General features: G+C 32.4%; 1 protein-coding gene across 1 annotated transcript; it reads right to left on the bottom strand.

The window, feature by feature from the left end:
- Positions 1–816: 816 nt before the first annotated feature.
- Positions 817–18,626, bottom strand: LOC127723178 (sphingosine-1-phosphate lyase-like). Its single transcript, XM_052229689.1, has 12 exons — positions 18,356–18,626; positions 17,182–17,331; positions 12,130–12,232; positions 11,656–11,821; positions 11,132–11,248; positions 9,387–9,538; positions 8,682–8,781; positions 8,018–8,132; positions 7,355–7,476; positions 6,417–6,519; positions 5,251–5,369; positions 817–1,082 (listed from the first exon to the last, which is right to left on the bottom strand). Exons 1-12 carry the CDS (start codon positions 18,618–18,620, stop codon positions 963–965), a joined length of 1,632 nt encoding a protein of 543 aa, XP_052085649.1. The 5' UTR covers positions 18,621–18,626; the 3' UTR covers positions 817–962.
- Positions 18,627–18,672: the final 46 nt, after the last annotated feature.

Raw genomic sequence — 18,672 nt, 5'->3', positions numbered from 1 at the left:
GCGTGTGGAGTCTTTAATTATGAACCTAGTATCTAGATCAGTGTATACATTAGAAATTTTAAAGTTTAAAACTCGAAAACAAATACTAACAAATTGGCCATAAATTTAAGTCACAAATCTAGAAAAAATGAAGGAAAAATCGCATGTATTCAAAGAGACAAATTGTACATTAACTGACTCTTTCAAAATGACACGACAATTTTTTTCAATTACTAAAACACGTACTATATAAATACAAAATATACTTGCAAACTTATTTGCATATACTTTAATGCTACACATAAGATAAAAAAGAGACTTTAGTAATTCGAGATCATTATTAATCATGTTAATTAAGAAATGCTTTCCCTCGTATTTCTTGTCCGGGCTTGGTTTCACTTTTGATCCATCTTAAATTTGTCAGCTCTTCAATATTTCTTTTGGGGGTTTAAGACTTTTAAATATTTTTGCCTTGAGCATCACTGAAGAGACATTAAATATCGAAATACGCATCTGGTGCAAAACAATTGGTACTGTTAATGTTATTTAAATAAAGTCTGTTTGTTTTGCTCACACATTGTTGTCAACATAATGGATTTTTTTTTCGAATGTCATACAAGGGAGAGGTTTAGTTAGCTATAAAACTAGGTTAAATCCACCATTTTCTACATAAGGAAATGTCTGTAACAAGTCAGGAATATGACAGTTGTTTTCCAATTGTTTGATGTGCTTGAGCTTTAGATTTTGCCACTTGATAAGGGACTTTCCGTTTTGAATTTTACTTAGAGTTCGGTATTTTTGTTGATTTACTTTTTACCATTCATAATTACTAGTAAGCATTTTTACAAATTTATTAAGTAGTTCTTTCATATAAAACAGACGACAGAATGAAACTTCAATCTAATCTGCATCTTCGTCTCAGTACTTTCCGTCAGTTCCACAAAACACTTGTTCTGATATACTAGTTTGATCTCACAAATATATCATTTATAAACTTCACTAAAGAACTCTACAAGGAAATCCGAAACAATGGTTTTGTCAGGGATCGTCCCAATCATTCCATACATTGCCGCAGTACCCTTCTTAGCAAGAGTCTTGTTCTCCTACAATACAGAAATAGTTATTCTAATATGTCCTTATTTCGCTTTTTAAACAAAGCCGTGTTCTAATTAGCACAAAATATGTTTGACACATGCGCAAAATTTTACTGTTAACATTCTCGTTATTTTCATTTTTATCCTAATAAAATATATATATCTTAGCTGCTTATATAAAATTTAGTTAATATGAATAAAGGTAGTACATCTATTGAAAGTTAATTTCACACCCTATTATTAATTCACTTATGTCTGGCAGCTATGGACCTAACTATTGCATGGTTGATAGTTGACTATCGAATGGTAGATATACATATGTTTATATATATAGTAAATGAATTGTAGTCTGATTCGTCCATTCTGATCTAAACATCATCTGAAAAGTTAAAACGTAAAAACGGTAAGTTTTGTTTAGCAAAAAAGGTTTTTTATCAATTATTTTCTTGCAGTCAATCAAGAACTGTTCAGTTGCTTTTAAAACAATTCAATACGTTTACCAGGTCTTAATTGACTGCAAGCAAATAGTATAAACATAGCTGAATTTACCGTAGTGGGTAAGTCTGACCATTGACAGAATAACCGGAAAAGACCTAACAAGTTATTGTCGATTCTTTAAAGGGCTGTTCACTTAAACGTTTTAGTTCAAAAGTGGTTAACTAGTATATGGACCCAACCTCCTGAGCGGGACATGCACGATGTTTAAATATTGGCTAATTCAATGCTTTAATTTTGAACTTTATAGGATGAGAAAATAAAAAATTGTGTCTGAGGACACGAATGACCCCGCTCAAATTTTGTAATTTTCCTAACTAAAAAGTGGCATAACTCTAGAACCGTAAGTGACTCATTGACTACATTCGAATTCTGACTGCGAATAATAAGTATTTGTTCTCAGCAGTGTGTATGAGTTTCATAAAATTTGGATGAGGAATACTTAAGTTAGAGTGAGGCAACCAAAATGGGACGAACGGAAAGACGGAAAGACGGACGGTCAAGGGTAACACTTAATGCTCCTTTTGTCTACTGCGGGGGCATATAAATTTTAAAAAATAAAATGCAAGACTATGAATGTAATCTACTACTAGGATAAGGCTCGTTAGAGATACGAAATATCGCTGGAGTCTGCTCTGTCATGCACATTTCCGGTGCTAAGACTCTCGTTATCTGGAAGACCAAATTAATAAACATCTAGACAATTGCAAATGCATGGACAGCAGTAAATATAAGTACGGACGGCGTGCACAAAGTTGACGGCAACTGTAAAATGCGCTTTTAAAAGTAGTCTTATACAGCTGTGTTTAAAATATCTTTTGAATAGGAAGTTTTTTTTATGATAAAATATTGAATGCTAGCCATTAAAATCCACATTACTAGTAAGGTTATCAAAATTAAATCTATAAAGTATGAAACAACCATAGAGAAAACGGCAAAAATATGTGAAACTTGTAACACTGAATAAGCATAAAATATAGTTTTTGACCTAAAATTTATACAAATTCAACATATTTTCCCGCATTTTCTTATAATAGAATTTTTCGGATTCGGACTATTACGTCAGACGAAATTCAATGCAACAAAATTCAAAAACGGCCATGGAAGATGAGTTTGGAATGTAGTTCGTTATGTGTAAGAAGTAGTAATTTGGAAGGATTAATATTCGAAAATGTAAGAATCGGTCAGAAAAATATGAAATTGCTATTTTTTAATTTCGAAATAACTTGATATCCCATATGTGCATAACAAGAGGTTTAAAAAAATCTGTAAAATATGAATGATTCGATAGTCCAGGCTGAACACCTGAAAATTTTAAATGTCCAGCTATTATGTTACAATTTAAAGAAATGACGTTTAAACGCTATTTTCTGAATAGGGTACACGACATAGTCGCTTATTGTTTCCGTTAGACTGCTCTTAGCATATATTTATTTATATTTCCGGAATGTGTATTTGCTGCACTTTGTTGTTCGAAAAATAAAGAAATATGTTTAACGTTTATGTTTAAAGTTATGTGATAAACTAAGTGTCCAGTGTTTTTGTTACGCGTTTGTTTTCTGAGGAAAAAATGTCGACGTCGTAAATGATTTAAGTATTTTGAAGACGTTACGTTTGTAGTCTCAGCTATATGCACGCCGTCTACGAGGAACATACCTAAAAACTATCTGTCTGATTGACATCAGTAGACATGTTTGAACTTTGACGAAGTAATGAATGTCATTTGTCAGACGAGAATCTGAGACATTGTTATGATCGAACAATTATTGAAAGCGACTGAACAAATTATGAATGTCATTTGTCAGGTGAGAAACTGAGACATTGTTATGATCGACCAATTATTTTTAGTATAACTAGTCAGTTAAACGGACGAAAAAAAAAAACACCTCTTCTCTTAAACAAACAGTCATTCTTTTACGCAATTCTGTATTCTTTAATTTTCAAGCCTTTTATCTCTTATTCTTTATTTATTTTGCCCATTATTCTCTATTTCTTATATTTTGACACCCCGTTATTCTCTGTTCTTGATCTTTTAGTCCTATTTTTCTGTATTTTTTTTGCCATTTTTCTGTAGTATAAGTCCATGATTCTCTATTCTGTAAACCCCATCCAGTCCCTCATTTATATATATATTTGGTTAAGAAAGAAAATAAAAAATAGTGTAAATATATCTGATAACGAAATCCAAGTTCTTTCAACCTGGTTTCAGTGGTAGGAAAAGGAATAAATCAGGTCAAATAAATACAGTCACTTATTCCAATACGTTTCACTTTTTATTGTTATTAGAAATAAAGAAAGCCAACCTTTTAATCAATTAAGGACGGTCGCTTCTTTGTTTCAAATTAACAAGCCGTTTTAAAGACTATTATAAATTGATAGTATAAAAATAACAGAACTAATAAAGCAGAAAAAATGAAGGGTCTGTGTCCTTGTTTTCGGATATAAGCCTTTGAAAACTTGGCTGGAAATTATTCTCTCTAGACTTTTAATACGTTTAACATTGACATTTTATTTCTTTCAAAAGCTATAAGAAAATAAGAAGGAGTTTATAAAACTTCAAAATATAGCTTTTTAAACTATATATAATAAGATTATGAAAAGAAAAGAAGGGGTAAGAGACCAAACCTCTTAATGGCACTACATAGATAAAATAAGAGAGTAGAGAATTCCGAATATCAGACGAAAAGTCAAAAACAAGAAGAGCGAACATCATTAATAGCTTCGAACATTAAAAACAAATTGAAAATTGAAATACGAAGTTATTTGTATAAAAATATGAAATAATTAAAACATTGCCACATAATAATAATAATAATAATAATACTTGATGTGCGAATATACATATTAATATACATATCAAATTAAAGATTCAATAATTATCACGCCTAATAGAGCAATAAATATTATATTGGCGTGACAGTGTGACATTATTAGAATGATTGTCATTTCAGAGAACTGATGTACCGCCGTGCCATTGTACAAGAAAATTATTGAATGATGAAGCGATTTTCTGATGTATAATTAATGTATTGTTTTTTAAATGTATCGGATCATTAGACTAAGATTTAATTTCCCCGTCTGACATTTCAATTATACCGAAGGGGTAAGATTTTTTTTTGAATGAATTTTCATTTTTCTTTTGACATTTTTTTATGCGGTGTCTGTACATGTTTGACGAATTTTCAATTGCTAAAATATATCTTCACACACACACACAGTTTCTTACATGTTTATAAGAGAACGGAAGCATGTCTAACACAGGGTACGGCATCAAATATAAAATGACAAGAATATACCCATGCATACATATACAAATATACAATAAGTAACGGGACTCATAGGCGTCATCATGATACTCTAGGGCGTAGAAAAAAATGATATATTTGAGTCCCAAAAACTTCAATTACCAAAAATATTGAGATTGATTGCAGAACTCGTTCTTTGACTCACATTATCTCATTAGACTCCATATGATAAATTATCTAACTCGTGATCATCAAAACGTCGTCATGTGCGGTTCACTCGATTATCCTTAACAAAAAGGGACGTAATCAAAGAAATAAAGTTGTTCAAAATTTGATATGTAATAGGATCGATCGAATGAAGCCCCCCCCCCCCCCCCCCCAAATAAAAAAGACAAAAACCATCCACAACAAACGACTAGAAATAAAGAACGGCAAACCTTGACTTCAGCAGTGCTGTCTTTTAGATCCCGGATGAAATCATCTGCTATAGCAGTATGGCGTGGTAATATAGAACAATGAATACAACTGGGTTTCTGGTTCCTTTCTATTGTCCATCCTTTATGAAAAATATTTTAAACTTAGTTTTAACAATGATTCTTCGTGTAGATCATCATGTTATAGTATAAACATAACGTGAGGGTACCCAAATTGCACCTATTTTTGACAGTTTTTTTCACCTACGTTTATCTATGGTACAGACAAATGTTTCCAATCTGTGTTTATTTTGTAGATGTATTCTTGTCAACTATATAGTTTCACCAATTTAATTTTGAATCCATATTGAACCATAGAAAAATGGGTTTGAACCACCCTCCAAACGACCTATGAGTCAGTAATGAGGAGTACCCAAATTGTATCCATGCTTAAATTCACATCCTTAAAAATCGAAAAACATATGCTTGTTTTATTTCTTCAAATATTTAGAACAATTCGACATTAGTCCATGCTATTTTTGCTGAATAGGTGCAATTTGGGTACTGTGACGTTAATTAATATATATATGATACATGAAATAAGTTGAAAAGTATCTTTAAAATTCTGTCTCCTAGATTTAGAGTTATGTTGTTATAAAGTCCAAATACAGTAATTATTCTAGATTAATATGCGTCACGGATGATTGATTATTTTTGGTTATAATCTTTTGGAAGATAACAACAAGTGATACAAAGGATCAACTCGAATTCTCGTCCTGAACATACATGAAATATTCGGCACTGAATTAAGCAACCAACAAAAAAGCAATCGACTCGAATTCATACATTTATATACCCATATTCCGACATAGATAGACAATCTAGTGTTTCATCATTATTTCAAGATATAACTTTTGACTTGCTGTGAAAAGGAACTGCACATAGTAGGTCCCAATAATAAATTTGTAGCATGTATTTCCTAACATTTATAAGATTAGTCTTATATACATGTACATCCAACTCAAAACCATTTTTTCCTACGAAGTGTCTCGATTTGTCCGACATACATGTAACAAATTTAGAGTCAAAATTAAGTTTTGCATCCTCTGTTTCTTTTATTTTCAACCTATATGTATAACGTTTTACTCCATTACTCTTTGATGTAATGTTTAGACCAGATAGAAATATACCTTTCGTTTCCATCGCATCAGCGACTGCATATATATCCAATTCTTTATCACGTGGTCCTATAGCAAAAGAGGTCATATGCGGTTCGCCCATTATCTTTAAACCCTAAAAGCAGTTTAGATATTTAAAACAGTTATGAAAGGCTAATGTATGTGCTCTTTTCGATGAATTGTTTATTGAAGGAAAATAATATTATCAATGTATCTGTCAAGTGGGCGGTTTTGCATCGCTGCACTTGGTTTATCGATTTACTCACATGTGGATCAGGATCTACGTACCCTTCCGGAGCACCTTAGATCACCTTTAGGTGGGGTTCGTGTTGCTCAGTCTTCAGTTTTTGATGATGTGTTTTGTGTACTGTTGTTTTTCTTTTGGTCTTTTTTATTTTTTGCCATGTTATTGTTAATTCATTTTGGATTTATGAGTTTGAATGTCCCTTTGGTATCTTTCAGCGCTCTTTTATACACATTTCCTATTTAAAGATCTGAATGTCTGTTTTTTTTTCTAGCTGTAAAATAAGATTATGGTCGGTAAGATATTTATGGAATACAAGAGTATGAATAAAAAAATCAAGAGAAGATACTCATTGAAAGACGATAAGAGGGAATTTCAAAGATCAAAGAATATCAAAATGCATATTTTACTATAGGTGAAAAGCAGCTAACCAAACGAAAACGGAGAATGAATTCAAATATCGTTGCTTTTATAAATCTGTGTTCTGGTAATTGATTTGTTTTTACCAGCATATCTGTGGTAGAATACTAATAATACACTATAAATAATTGAATGAATAAATACTTGAATGAATACTTTACTCTCATAAACAAATGTTACAGATAACATAAGCATATTAACAATATGCAAACTTATAGTGCATGTGTGAATTACATAATTATACATGTATAAATCAATACTAAAAAGTTCGATATACCAAACATACCTCGATTTCCTTCACGCCTTTCATCATTTTTTCTGTTGTATCCATCAGCTCCTTAGCTTTATCCATAAATCCATCCACACCCAAAGCTTTCAGGGATACCCAGGCTGATGCTATAGTACCTCCTACAAAGGAATATCTCTTGAGAGATAGTTAGATGCTGCATAAAATCATGTGTAACTCAACGGAAAGTAATGTTTAAAAATACATTAAATTTGGAACCATTTGTGCAGATAGTCGCGGTTGGTAAGGCTGGCATAGCCCCGTACCAGGCGACGAACATACATGTATATATCGGGTCTAAAGCTATTCGTACATTTTCCTACCATGTTATGCTCCTTGAATGGTCATATTCTTTTCTGAATCCACCAGCTAATACGAACGAAAAATTTAAGATTATTTGAAAGATTGAAAATCATCTTGATAATCTTATTCCATTTGATGATATATTAAATGCCACAATATTTTTCCCCTATAGATAAAAAAATTAAAGCAAAATAATCGTAAGAACAAACAGAAAATCAAATTCTCAATAATAAAAAATGTTTTTTTTTAACAATACCCGCAGTTTATAGAGTTCAATCATTCTAAATCTAAATCTTGCTTTGAATCAGTTAGTATGAAATGAAAGATTTAAGGTCTGCCTTGTTGATTTAGCAAGCATACCTCCTCGTGTTCCCGCCATCGATGGAGAACCGTACAATCCGCCTGGCCATTCAGGATACGTATAAATTTGATGTTTTCTGATCTCAGCATTTCGGTAAACTATAACACTCGATCCCTATGAAAGACATGTAATCGGTATCTATACATTATAATATATTATAGTACTATATTCATATCTTGTATACGAGTTTAACAGTGAAAACTTTCGAATTTAAATGAGGAAATCGTCAGTCAATACAATGATTAGATAATTAAATAGAACAATATGTTGTTTTTGTCCAATTCGAAACATTAAGATTTATCGAAGTTGAATAAGCTATGGAATTTCTTTAAGGACAGAACTACGTGAAATAATAATGTGTAGATATTCCAGAATACAAAATCATAGTATATAACTTTTTCCCACAAGTATCAATATCTTTTTCGAAAATAAAGTCTACATGGATTTTTTTCACCAGTGTATTTATTTCAAAAGGACAGGAAAATGTGCATTGTCACTATACCGTTTTTAACTGAAACTGAGTTCTATAATATTGAAATTATGTCGGTAAAATTCTTTATTGCTGACCTTTGCATCTTTCGTGGAAAAAATAATGGAGGAATATATTTCACTAGGTATGAAAGAAATATAACATTATTTAAAATAAAACTTTAATAAATATACCTTTACTGAATAACCGTATTTATGAACATCAGCTGATATTGAAGTTACTCCGGGTAACCGGAAGTCAAATGGTGGTATATGGTATCCAAGTTTTTCTACCCTGTTAAAATACAATAAGCAAAAAATATTGCACTCATTGGAATTAAATTTTGTTTTGCCCTTTTTCTGCACCTTATGTCCATTATGCTCTATTATGCAAATCTCATCCAGAACCTCATTCATGTCATGCATACCTGTTTGTTTTTCTTTGTTGACATATTGTTTGTTTTTTTAGTGATTAAGATTATAACACAATGTTGACTGCTGTACCCCTATTTTTGACGTTTTTACCTTTTCTGTCTGTTTGTTTTGTTCACACATTGTTGTCAATGTAATGGCAATTTATGCGACTGTCGTACAAGTGAGAGGTTTAGCTAGCTATAAAACTAGGTTTAATCCACAATTTTCTACATAAGAAAATGCCTGTACTAAGTAAGGAATATGACAATTGTTTTCCATTCGTTTGATGTGTTTGAGCTTTTGATTTTGCCATTTGATTAGGGACTTTCGGATTTGAATTTTCCTTGGAGTTCGGTATTTTTGTTGTTTTACTTTTTTCTATGTTAAGTAAAATTGTGAAGCTTATCTCATAGATATACATTATTTCAGCATATTAAACTAATTTGAAAATATCCTTCAATATATATTTGATCAAATTATACACACCATGGAAGCATGAATCCACCAAAACAGCCATCCACATGTAATGGCAAACCCTTGGCTACAGCTAAGTCCGATAACTCTTTGATTGGGTCAATAATACCGTGACAGAACTGAGGTGCAGAGGCGACTAACATCACAGTGTTCTCGTTTATAGCCTGGTTAAAGTATTGAATACTAATTCATTGGTAGTTTGTTTGTTTGTTTGTGTTAAAGGCTACTTGTTCTCGTTTATAGCCTGGTTAAAACATTAAATACTACAAGTAATTAACTGGTTGTTTGTTTGTTTGTTTGTTAGTGTTAAAGGCTACTTGTTCTCGTTTATATCCTGGTTAAAACATTAAATATTACAAGTAATTAACTGGTTGTGTGTTTGTTTGTTTGTGTTAAAGGCTACTTGTTCTTGTTTATAGCCTGGTTTAAACATTAAATACTACAAGTAATTAACTGGTTGTTTGTTTGTTTGTTTGTGTGTGTGTGTTAAAGGCTACTTGTTCTCGTTTATAGCCTGGTTAAAACATTAAAATACTACAAGTAATTACTGGTTGTTTGTTTGTTTGTTTGTTTGTGTTAAAGGCTACTTGTTCTCGTTTATAGCCTGGTTAAAACATTAAAATACTACAAGTAATTACCTGGTTGTGTGTTTGTTTGTTTGTTTGTTTGTTTGTGTTAAAGGCTACTTGTTCTCGTTTATATCCTGGTTAAAACATTAAATACTACAAGTAATTAACTGGTTGTTTGTTTGTTTGTTTGTTTGTTTGTGTTAAAGGCTACTTGTTCTTGTTTATATCCTGGTTAAAACATTAAATACTACAAGTAATCAACTGGTTGTTTGTTTGTTTGTTTGTGTTAAAGGCTACTTGTTCTCGTTTATAGCCTGGTTACAACATTAAATACTACAAGTAATTAACTGGTTGTTTGTTTGTTTGTGTGTGTTAAAGGCTACTTGTTCTTGTTTATAGCCTGGTTAAAACATTACATACTACAAGTAATTAACTGGTTGTTTGTTTGTTTGCGTTTCACGCCACTTTTAACGACCGTAGCTATATCATTTATGCCATTACTTATTGTTCGAGGAAGCCGGAGTCTGCAGAAAGAACAACTGATCGTCGGCAGGAAAACTACCAGTTCTTGATAATTAAGACTGTAGTCAAACAAAATGCTATTTCAAAAAATTCTTCATTGCACATTCTGCATATTATCTTTCATTATTACCGCGGTATTTTACATTTGTAATTACTCATAGAGTTTGATTACTTGTGAGTTGGTCTTCTATTTCATTTAGCGACATTTTTTTACTTTGGTTAACTTTTTCCATTAAAAATATTAGATAATTGTAATTAGAAAATTAGAAGTATTGTTACCCCAATACCACACGCTCCCCACCAGCAAACACACATACACCAACTTTACCGTTATTTTCCTTTTCGGAAGTAAGCATATGCTTGTGAATTCTACAAATTGTCTTCAGTAAGTTAAGGTTCAATGTTCGAAGTTACCTAGCTTAAACCATTTAAGCGTATCATTTTATACATTCCGTATGTGTGGTTTTGTTTTTCAACCATAAAACGCAATACATGTAATAGATTGTTTACGAGATATTGTCTCTATGTATTAACGTTATATTCATACAATATTCATCAGAATTTATTAAGTGTCAATAAATGATTGATACATATATTTATAGAAAATAATGATATCTCAAATCTTTTCTCCACTATATAATATAATTTCTGACACATTTTCCTGACCTCTTTCATGGCTTGTACATCAGCACGGAAATCATCTCCGACTGGTGTATGGATCACTTTCAAACCAAAATAATGGGCTGCTTTATCAATCGTTGGATGGACGGTAATTGGTGCTATCTAAATTATAAAAAAAATAATCACGGTTTCATTTTTATTGCCTGTAAAATGGTCCTTACGAATTTCTGTTTTAGAGTCTAAAGAACATTTAGTAAATGTATAGTTCGTTTCTAAAAAAATCCATTTTTTGGCTGAATTCCCATTGTTCAGGACGTAGTTTAACAATCACAATGTTTTGGTTCACATTTGTACACATTCTCGGGTCTTTTGATCAAACTGGTTAAAGAGATTATATTTATTTTACCATATGCTTGAGCCATCAATGTAAAAAAAAAACCAGCAACTATACTACTCTATACTAGTATATGAAGTATTAAACTATATTTGACGATCGTTGGTTGTCAAAGCGTGATCATGGAGACACATAGGTAGAAATGAACAAACTTTTTAAGTAGCTGATAACTCACTATTTCTGGTACTCTAATATTAGGTCTACTTTTTCGTGCCATATCGCGGTAAGTTTTAACAGCCATTAAGTTGCTTTCTGTTCCACCGGAAGTAACAAATCCAACAACATCCTGATCTCCATTCAACATGTCTGCTGTCATGCTTACAATTTCCGTTTCCATTTTTCTATCATAAAGAGAGAAAATACAATTTGATAAGGTTTATATCGCTACTCTTTTTTTTTACAAAATTCATCGATTCATGATTTATAAGAATTTAACAATTGATTGAAGCTAAATTGAACGACATGTAAAAATTTATTGTTGTTATTTCGACCGAAATCTTCACTCCATTTGGATTTATGGATGTCAAAAATAATAATCTGTCTCACTATGACAATGTTGAAGGATTTTCTAACTTGTTTCCTTTTTTACTAAATCTGACTTTTGTTGATTACTTTAACTGTACAATATTGTTCAACAATACCTGCTTACCTGAGACTAGGAAATACCATAGGATTTAGTGCATTCTCATGTAGGAACGCATGAAGGAATTCAGCTACAATGGTGTCATGTTCTAAAGAGTGACCGATTTTTTCTGTAATAAATATAGAAATAAGGATACTTGTACGACCTTGGTATTTAGAAATACACGACATATTGAAGGGGGTCTCATTGGGGAGTTCTGATCCCGGATCCCGCTTACTGTTTTGACAGATTCCCGTATCCCGCTTACACTATGTACGTAAGCAATTCTCATTTTTTTGTAATTTCCCGTATCCCGCTAGACTTCATTTCCCGTTTTCACGGCACAATAATTTGACTTTCACGTGTCACGCTTATAAAAAATCGGCAATCCCGCGTCACGCTTAGACCCCAATGAGACCCACATTGAATGAAATGACATTTTAGTAAGAGTTACATCCCTTTAATGTGAGTACAATTGCTTTGATGCTGATCATGAGTTGCGGTGAGAGTTTATTTTCTTCCGTTTCTTTGCATGTTATATTTAGTTTGTATATGAATAAAATATTTTAATCCTTTACATAGCTGTTATATGAGTCGCGTGCAAAGCTAGATATATTGTTATTGTTAAAACTTATAAGAAGAACTATAATACATTGCAGTGACAAGTGCATACTGGGTCAAAAGTAAAGTACCCCATATCAAATTGTTTATTGTTAATTCAGAATTCATGAAATGACTTATTAAAATGGGGTGTAGACAGAGTAGTACTTGAAGTGTACACTGTTCAATGACGAAAAACGCTATATTTATCATCTTAATTACGTATTATCACGGTAGGTATAGTGTCCGGCTAGGATCGTGGTTTTTCGAGTGAATCTGTCCATTTTTTTCGAGTGTAGATCGGATTTTTTCGAGTGAGAAAACATGCATTAAGGTTAATTACCTATTATTTCGTAATTATAATAGCTTTTTACATGACTACCCATCTTATTTTGAATACTATACATGTTTTGAGCAACAAAAAAGCCCAATTTCCTTGTATTTAACTAAAACAATCAGTTTTTAATATTGTCCGGTTTTTTTTCGAGAGCAACAGTGAAACCATCCGGGTTTTTAAACAGATTGTCCGGGTTTTTAAATGAAAATTTGAATAAGAAAAAAGGTATTCTTGACTTTAAAAAAATGACTGTTTCTAGTTTATAACTGTAATTAAGTGAGGAACAAAGTCATATATTCCCAATAAATCACCAAAACATATGAAATAGTTATACACTGAGGGATAGGTGTGTCTGGATAAGAAACCCCGACGGACGGAGGCCGGAGGGGTTTCACATCAAGACACACCGTACCCCGAAGCGTATAACTATCTTACACCCGATGCTAAACCCTTTATTTGTTTATATTGAATATTAAATGAAAAAGAATGGATAGCATTTGTATTGACATGACAGTATCAAATCATGATTAATAAGAATTTTAATTTTTTTTTTAAATGAAACCCCACTAGTAACCTTACTATGACATCTTTATTCAAACTTTCACAAGTGGGTAGATGTTACAAAAGTCAAAGTTGACGTTTTTCATATTCCCGTTATTTCCATGTGCTAATATGGATCAGCAGGGCAAGGTTGGCCGTATCGTGCATTCTTATAATATAAAAAGCAATATATCATACTCATGATATGCAGTTGTCAATATGGACCGGTATAAGACGGACGACATTTTGAGTCATTCGTTGGATTTGGCAGAAGAGACTGAAGATAATGCAATATTTATAACCCCGCTCGTCACACCTTGTGGTCGAAATCCACTGTTATTCCTAACAATAGATCTATTCAATTAACACTTGCTTCAGAAATCGAACTATTAAATATAAAAATAAAACTGGCGTGTAATACAACGTGGATCAAAATTAACCTTTTTCAATTTAATGCAAATTTTCTGTTCGGAAAACGTACCACAACTCTGCAGTGTTAAATTAGAAATTATTGGATCCTTTATGAAACGGTCTTTAAAACATAGTGCAGGGGACTCATAATCTCATCAACTTCATTCCATGCTACTTTTGTTTTTACAGTTAACAATATTTTTAGTGGTGAACCCCGGGGTTTTTATAAAAAGGAGTAAGAAACCTACTAGACAGCAGTGAGGAATCAGAAAAATGCTATGTAATAAAACATATTCTACTAAAGGAGGCCTTCATGCATAATTAACAATGAAATGAATAGTTCATCAGCTTAACACACTATCTGTATGTACGTCTCAATCAAAATAAGCTATGCTACATTATATTGTTGACATCACGAATATATACTGTGCATGTAATTTATAAGATATGACAAACTACAATATATAGAAATGACGTACGATACTTGTTTATAACATGTAAGTGTTAGTACACCATTTTCAAACTGACGAATGCATTGGTTTCATGCCTTGAAATGTACTAACTTTAAACCTTTGTTTATTGTTTTTAAACGTAAATACACTGACACATAACATTTTAAGCTATAGGAAATTTGTATAATCACTCGAAAAAAAACGGACGCACTCGAAAAAGCCCGGACTGCTCTCGAAAAAAACCGAACATAAAGAAATGAATTTAGTCTCAAAATGTCGTTTTCAATGCAATAACAAGAATTTTTGTAAAGTGTCTGTATTTCTAAGGATATATAGATTCCATGTATGCATTTCCTTCGACATTTGCATTGGTATGTGTATAAAAATGGCTTTATTCTGTATTTTGGAATAAAAGTATTTTAAGGCTAATTTTAACTTTTTTAACGAAAAATAATGTCGGATTAATAATATCTTTTTATATCAAATACTAACATACATTGTATAACCTTGTTTTATTAAACTCAAGCGTCTATATCACGTCTTGTTAGAAAGGAAGTCTGTTTTTTACATTTTTGTTCATATTCACTCGAAAAAAAGTGGTCCCACTCGAAAAAAACCCGATCAAATCACTCGAAAAACCACGCTCCTAGCCGGACACTATACATACCGTGATTATAGTGTTCTTTTATTTGTCTCTGTAAATTATTATCCTTTACTGATTAGTCCATTTTTGGTAATATCCTTTAGGCGTGGCTCGGTATACTTATGCATCCCGCCAATGTGTTATTGTGCTGTGATCATTTTTTGTATTCTTGTCTTTCATTTTTGCTTATGTGCTTTGTGTATATGCCATTTTGTTTTTCTTTGTTGATATATTTGTTTGTTTTGTAGTGATTAAGATTATAACACGATGTTGACTGCTGTACCTCTATTTTTGACATTTTTACCTATTATAAAATTGAGAATGGAAATGGGGAATATGTCAAAGAGACAACAACCCGACCAAAGAGCAGATAACAGCCGAAGGCCACCAATGGGTCTCCAATGAAGCGAGAAAATCCCGCACCCCGAGGTGGGCCTCAGCTGGTCCCTAAATAAAAATGTGTACTAGTTCAGTGAAAATGGACGTCATACTAAACTCCAAAACATATAAATGAACTAAAATTAAAAAACATACAAGACTAACAATGACCAGCGGCTCCTGACTTGGGACAAAAAATGCGCCAAAATGCGGCGGCGTTAAACATGTTTTGTGAGATCTCAACCCTCCCCCTATACCTCTAGCCAATGTAGAATAAAGAAACACACAGCAATACGTCTGTTTGTTTTGTTCACACATTGTTGTCAATATAATGAAATTTTATACGACTGTCATACAAGTGAGAGGTTGAGCTAGCTATAAAACCAGGTTTAATCCACCATTTTCTACATAAGGAAATGCCAGTACCAAGTCAGGAATATGACAGTTGTTTTTCATTCGTTTGATGTGTAAAATTGATTTTGCCATTTGATAATGTTCTTTCCGATTTGAATTTTCCTTGGAGTTCGGTATTTTTGTTATTTTACTTTTAATGTAAGATTAAATGCAAAACCCTATGAATCCGATGCAAACTAAAAAAAAAAACACATTTATATGCTAATGGAGGATGATAGGGTACAGCAAGCGTTACTTAATCTTTGCAAACGTATCTATCTTTCAAAACATAACTACAATTACCTCAAACCTTAAGTGAGGGTTAGATTTCAAACCACTGATTAATGAGCATGTCCTTAGTTAGGAATCTCGACGTGGCTGTCATTTGGAGAAACATTAATAAAGGTAGCATCGACTCTTTTCTCAAAAAATGGGGGAAAAGTATCTTAATTTTTACAGAAATGTTCATGATTTACGGTTAGTTCTAATCTCTTGTATTGAAATAGCTGAAATATTGTCTGCCGGACATTTATTTACGTTAGGGACAAAAATTTCAGGAACCCATGTAGTTCAGTGGTTGTCGTTGGTTCATGTCTATCATATTTGTTTTTCGTAATTGTTTTGTTATACACTAGGCCGTTAGTTTCTCAATTGAATTGTTTCATATTTTTCATGTCGGGACATTTTATGGCCGACTTTACGGTATGGGTTTTCTCATTGTTAAAAGCCGTACGGTTGCCTATAATTGCTTACCTCCACTTCATTTGCACTTTGGTGGATAGTTGTCTCATTGACAATCATACATGTACCACATCTCCTTATTTTTATATTGAACCTACATGTATCAAATGCCTTCTTGTGAACAAGCACGTTATAAATCCCAAAACAGCATGTCAGTGAAGTACAAAGAAAGGTTCACAGTAATTTCACATAAACAAGTTCTCGTCCAGGAATGCATGTAATATTTGCCACTAGACATTATTTTATGCATAATGCTGACATTAGTTATATTATTTACCTTCAAACTTGTCATGTTCCTCAGACTGTTTTGGATGAACTATTTGCCACTGGACGTATATGATACACAACTGACATTATTTTCAAAGGTACATGTACCTTCAAATTTATCAAATTCCTAGGACTGATATGCATGTTATATTTTCCACTAGATATTACTTTACATTGCATATATAGATAATTGACATTATCTTTAAAAGGTACATTTTTTATTTTCAAATTTATCAAATGCCACCGACTGATATGCATCGGATATTTTCCACTAAACATTTATAATGCATAATAATGGCATTATTCATAAATAGTACCTTCAAATTTATCAAATGCCTCTGACTGTAATTTCCAATGTTGATCTATGACGGTATATACGTATGCAAATATTTTCCCTTCTTTTGCTGACTCAGCCTCAGCAGACTTTAATATGTTCATTTCATTTCGAAGTTCTTCAGAAGAAATTCCTGAAATATGTACAGTATCTTATTTAATATTCTAACAATGACAAAAAGTACAATTGACCAGCTCCACTCCCCCTCCAAAAAAGTACAATTGACCAGCTCCACTCCCCTCCAAAAAAAAAAAAGCACTCACATTTGTAAATATTCAGTTGTTTACATATTAATATTCTAAAACAGCATGACTATTTCTTGTGCAAAACATGTCACCCGAATGATGACTATTATGTAAAAAAATATGGTTACTTGGACTTCCCGTCGTACAAAAAGAACTACATGTATGATAAGGACATTTGTTTGGTTGTGTTATGTCCGGTCAGAATGATGTGTCAAGTCGGATGACATGTGGTGGGAGAGTGTTAATTATGGTGTATGTGCATTAAGGAACCCTTGTAACAAATCATTTACAGATCCTTAGGTGGACTGTTGCAATGGGGGAAATCTTTATCATTCATTCGCTCTTCTTCCAGCGTTCAATCCACATTCATCACATCCCTGTCAAATGGGAAAGAAGTGATGCCTGCATTTCCTATCGGTAATTTGTTCTATTCCTCAATATGCATGAACTATTTGTAACTGGGCATTAAACAAATCAAATCAATATATCAAAAACATGTAAAAAAAAAATTTAAAGTACACTTTACAGAATATACTGCATTTCATTCCTCTTTTTTTGATGAGGGTAGAAAAGGGTTATTTTCGTGCAACGTGTTTTGTCATTTTTATTTCACGTGCAGCCGTGAAAAAGGTTCGTTATTCACCGTGTTTCGTGAAATCGGTAATAAGATAAACGTGAAAGAAATTTTAAATTGTTCGTTCATCGTGAAATGGCAATTTTATTTCGCCTTCTTCCGTGCAGATACCCCCCCCCCCCCCCCTCCTTTACCTCTCTCCTCTTTGATGATTACTTTGTTGTAAACTTACATTGACAGTCACAACATGTTTAGTCTAACTATAATATTCAAAGGGAGATAACTTAACTTCAATTAATTTAATTAAAACTTCAAGCATTGTAAACTGGATTAATTACCTTCTTTAGGTAGTTGCACTCTCTGAACAGATTCTTTTCCTTCGTTTTTCTTAGCTAAAGCAGTTGTACTAACAAAACTTGTCACTTCATTATGCAGAACCTTTCCAATCAATGATTTTACTCCAGGGAGAGCCTTCAATCCTACGACAAGGACACGAAAAAATTCCTCTTTGCCATTCTTAAGATAAATGTTTATAAGAATTACAATTACTAACGTAAAAACAATATGTTCGGTTAAATTTATCCATGAGAAAAAACTGTCCATTTTTAGTTTTATTTGTTAGTTGAAAGGGGTATATGTGTACTTTGTTTACATA

Source organism: Mytilus californianus, unplaced genomic scaffold (genome assembly GCF_021869535.1).
Source record: "Mytilus californianus isolate M0D057914Y unplaced genomic scaffold, xbMytCali1.0.p SCAF_13, whole genome shotgun sequence".
NCBI lineage: Eukaryota > Metazoa > Mollusca > Bivalvia > Mytilida > Mytilidae > Mytilus > Mytilus californianus.
This window is presented reverse-complemented; position numbering and strand designations above follow the sequence as displayed.

Excerpts from the sequence above, each read along its gene's own strand:
- LOC127723178 (XM_052229689.1), bottom strand. The coding sequence starts at position 18,620 with ATGGACAGTTTTTTCTCATGGATAAATTTAACCGAACATATTGTTTTT. Across the intron at positions 17,332-18,355 it reads AGTGCAACTACCTAAAGAAG|GAATTTCTTCTGAAGAACTT; the intron begins GTAATTAATCCA and ends TACATATTTCAG. Across the intron at positions 5,370-6,416 it reads TGATGCGATGGAAACGAAAG|GATGGACAATAGAAAGGAAC; the intron begins GTATATTTCTAT and ends TTTTTCATAAAG.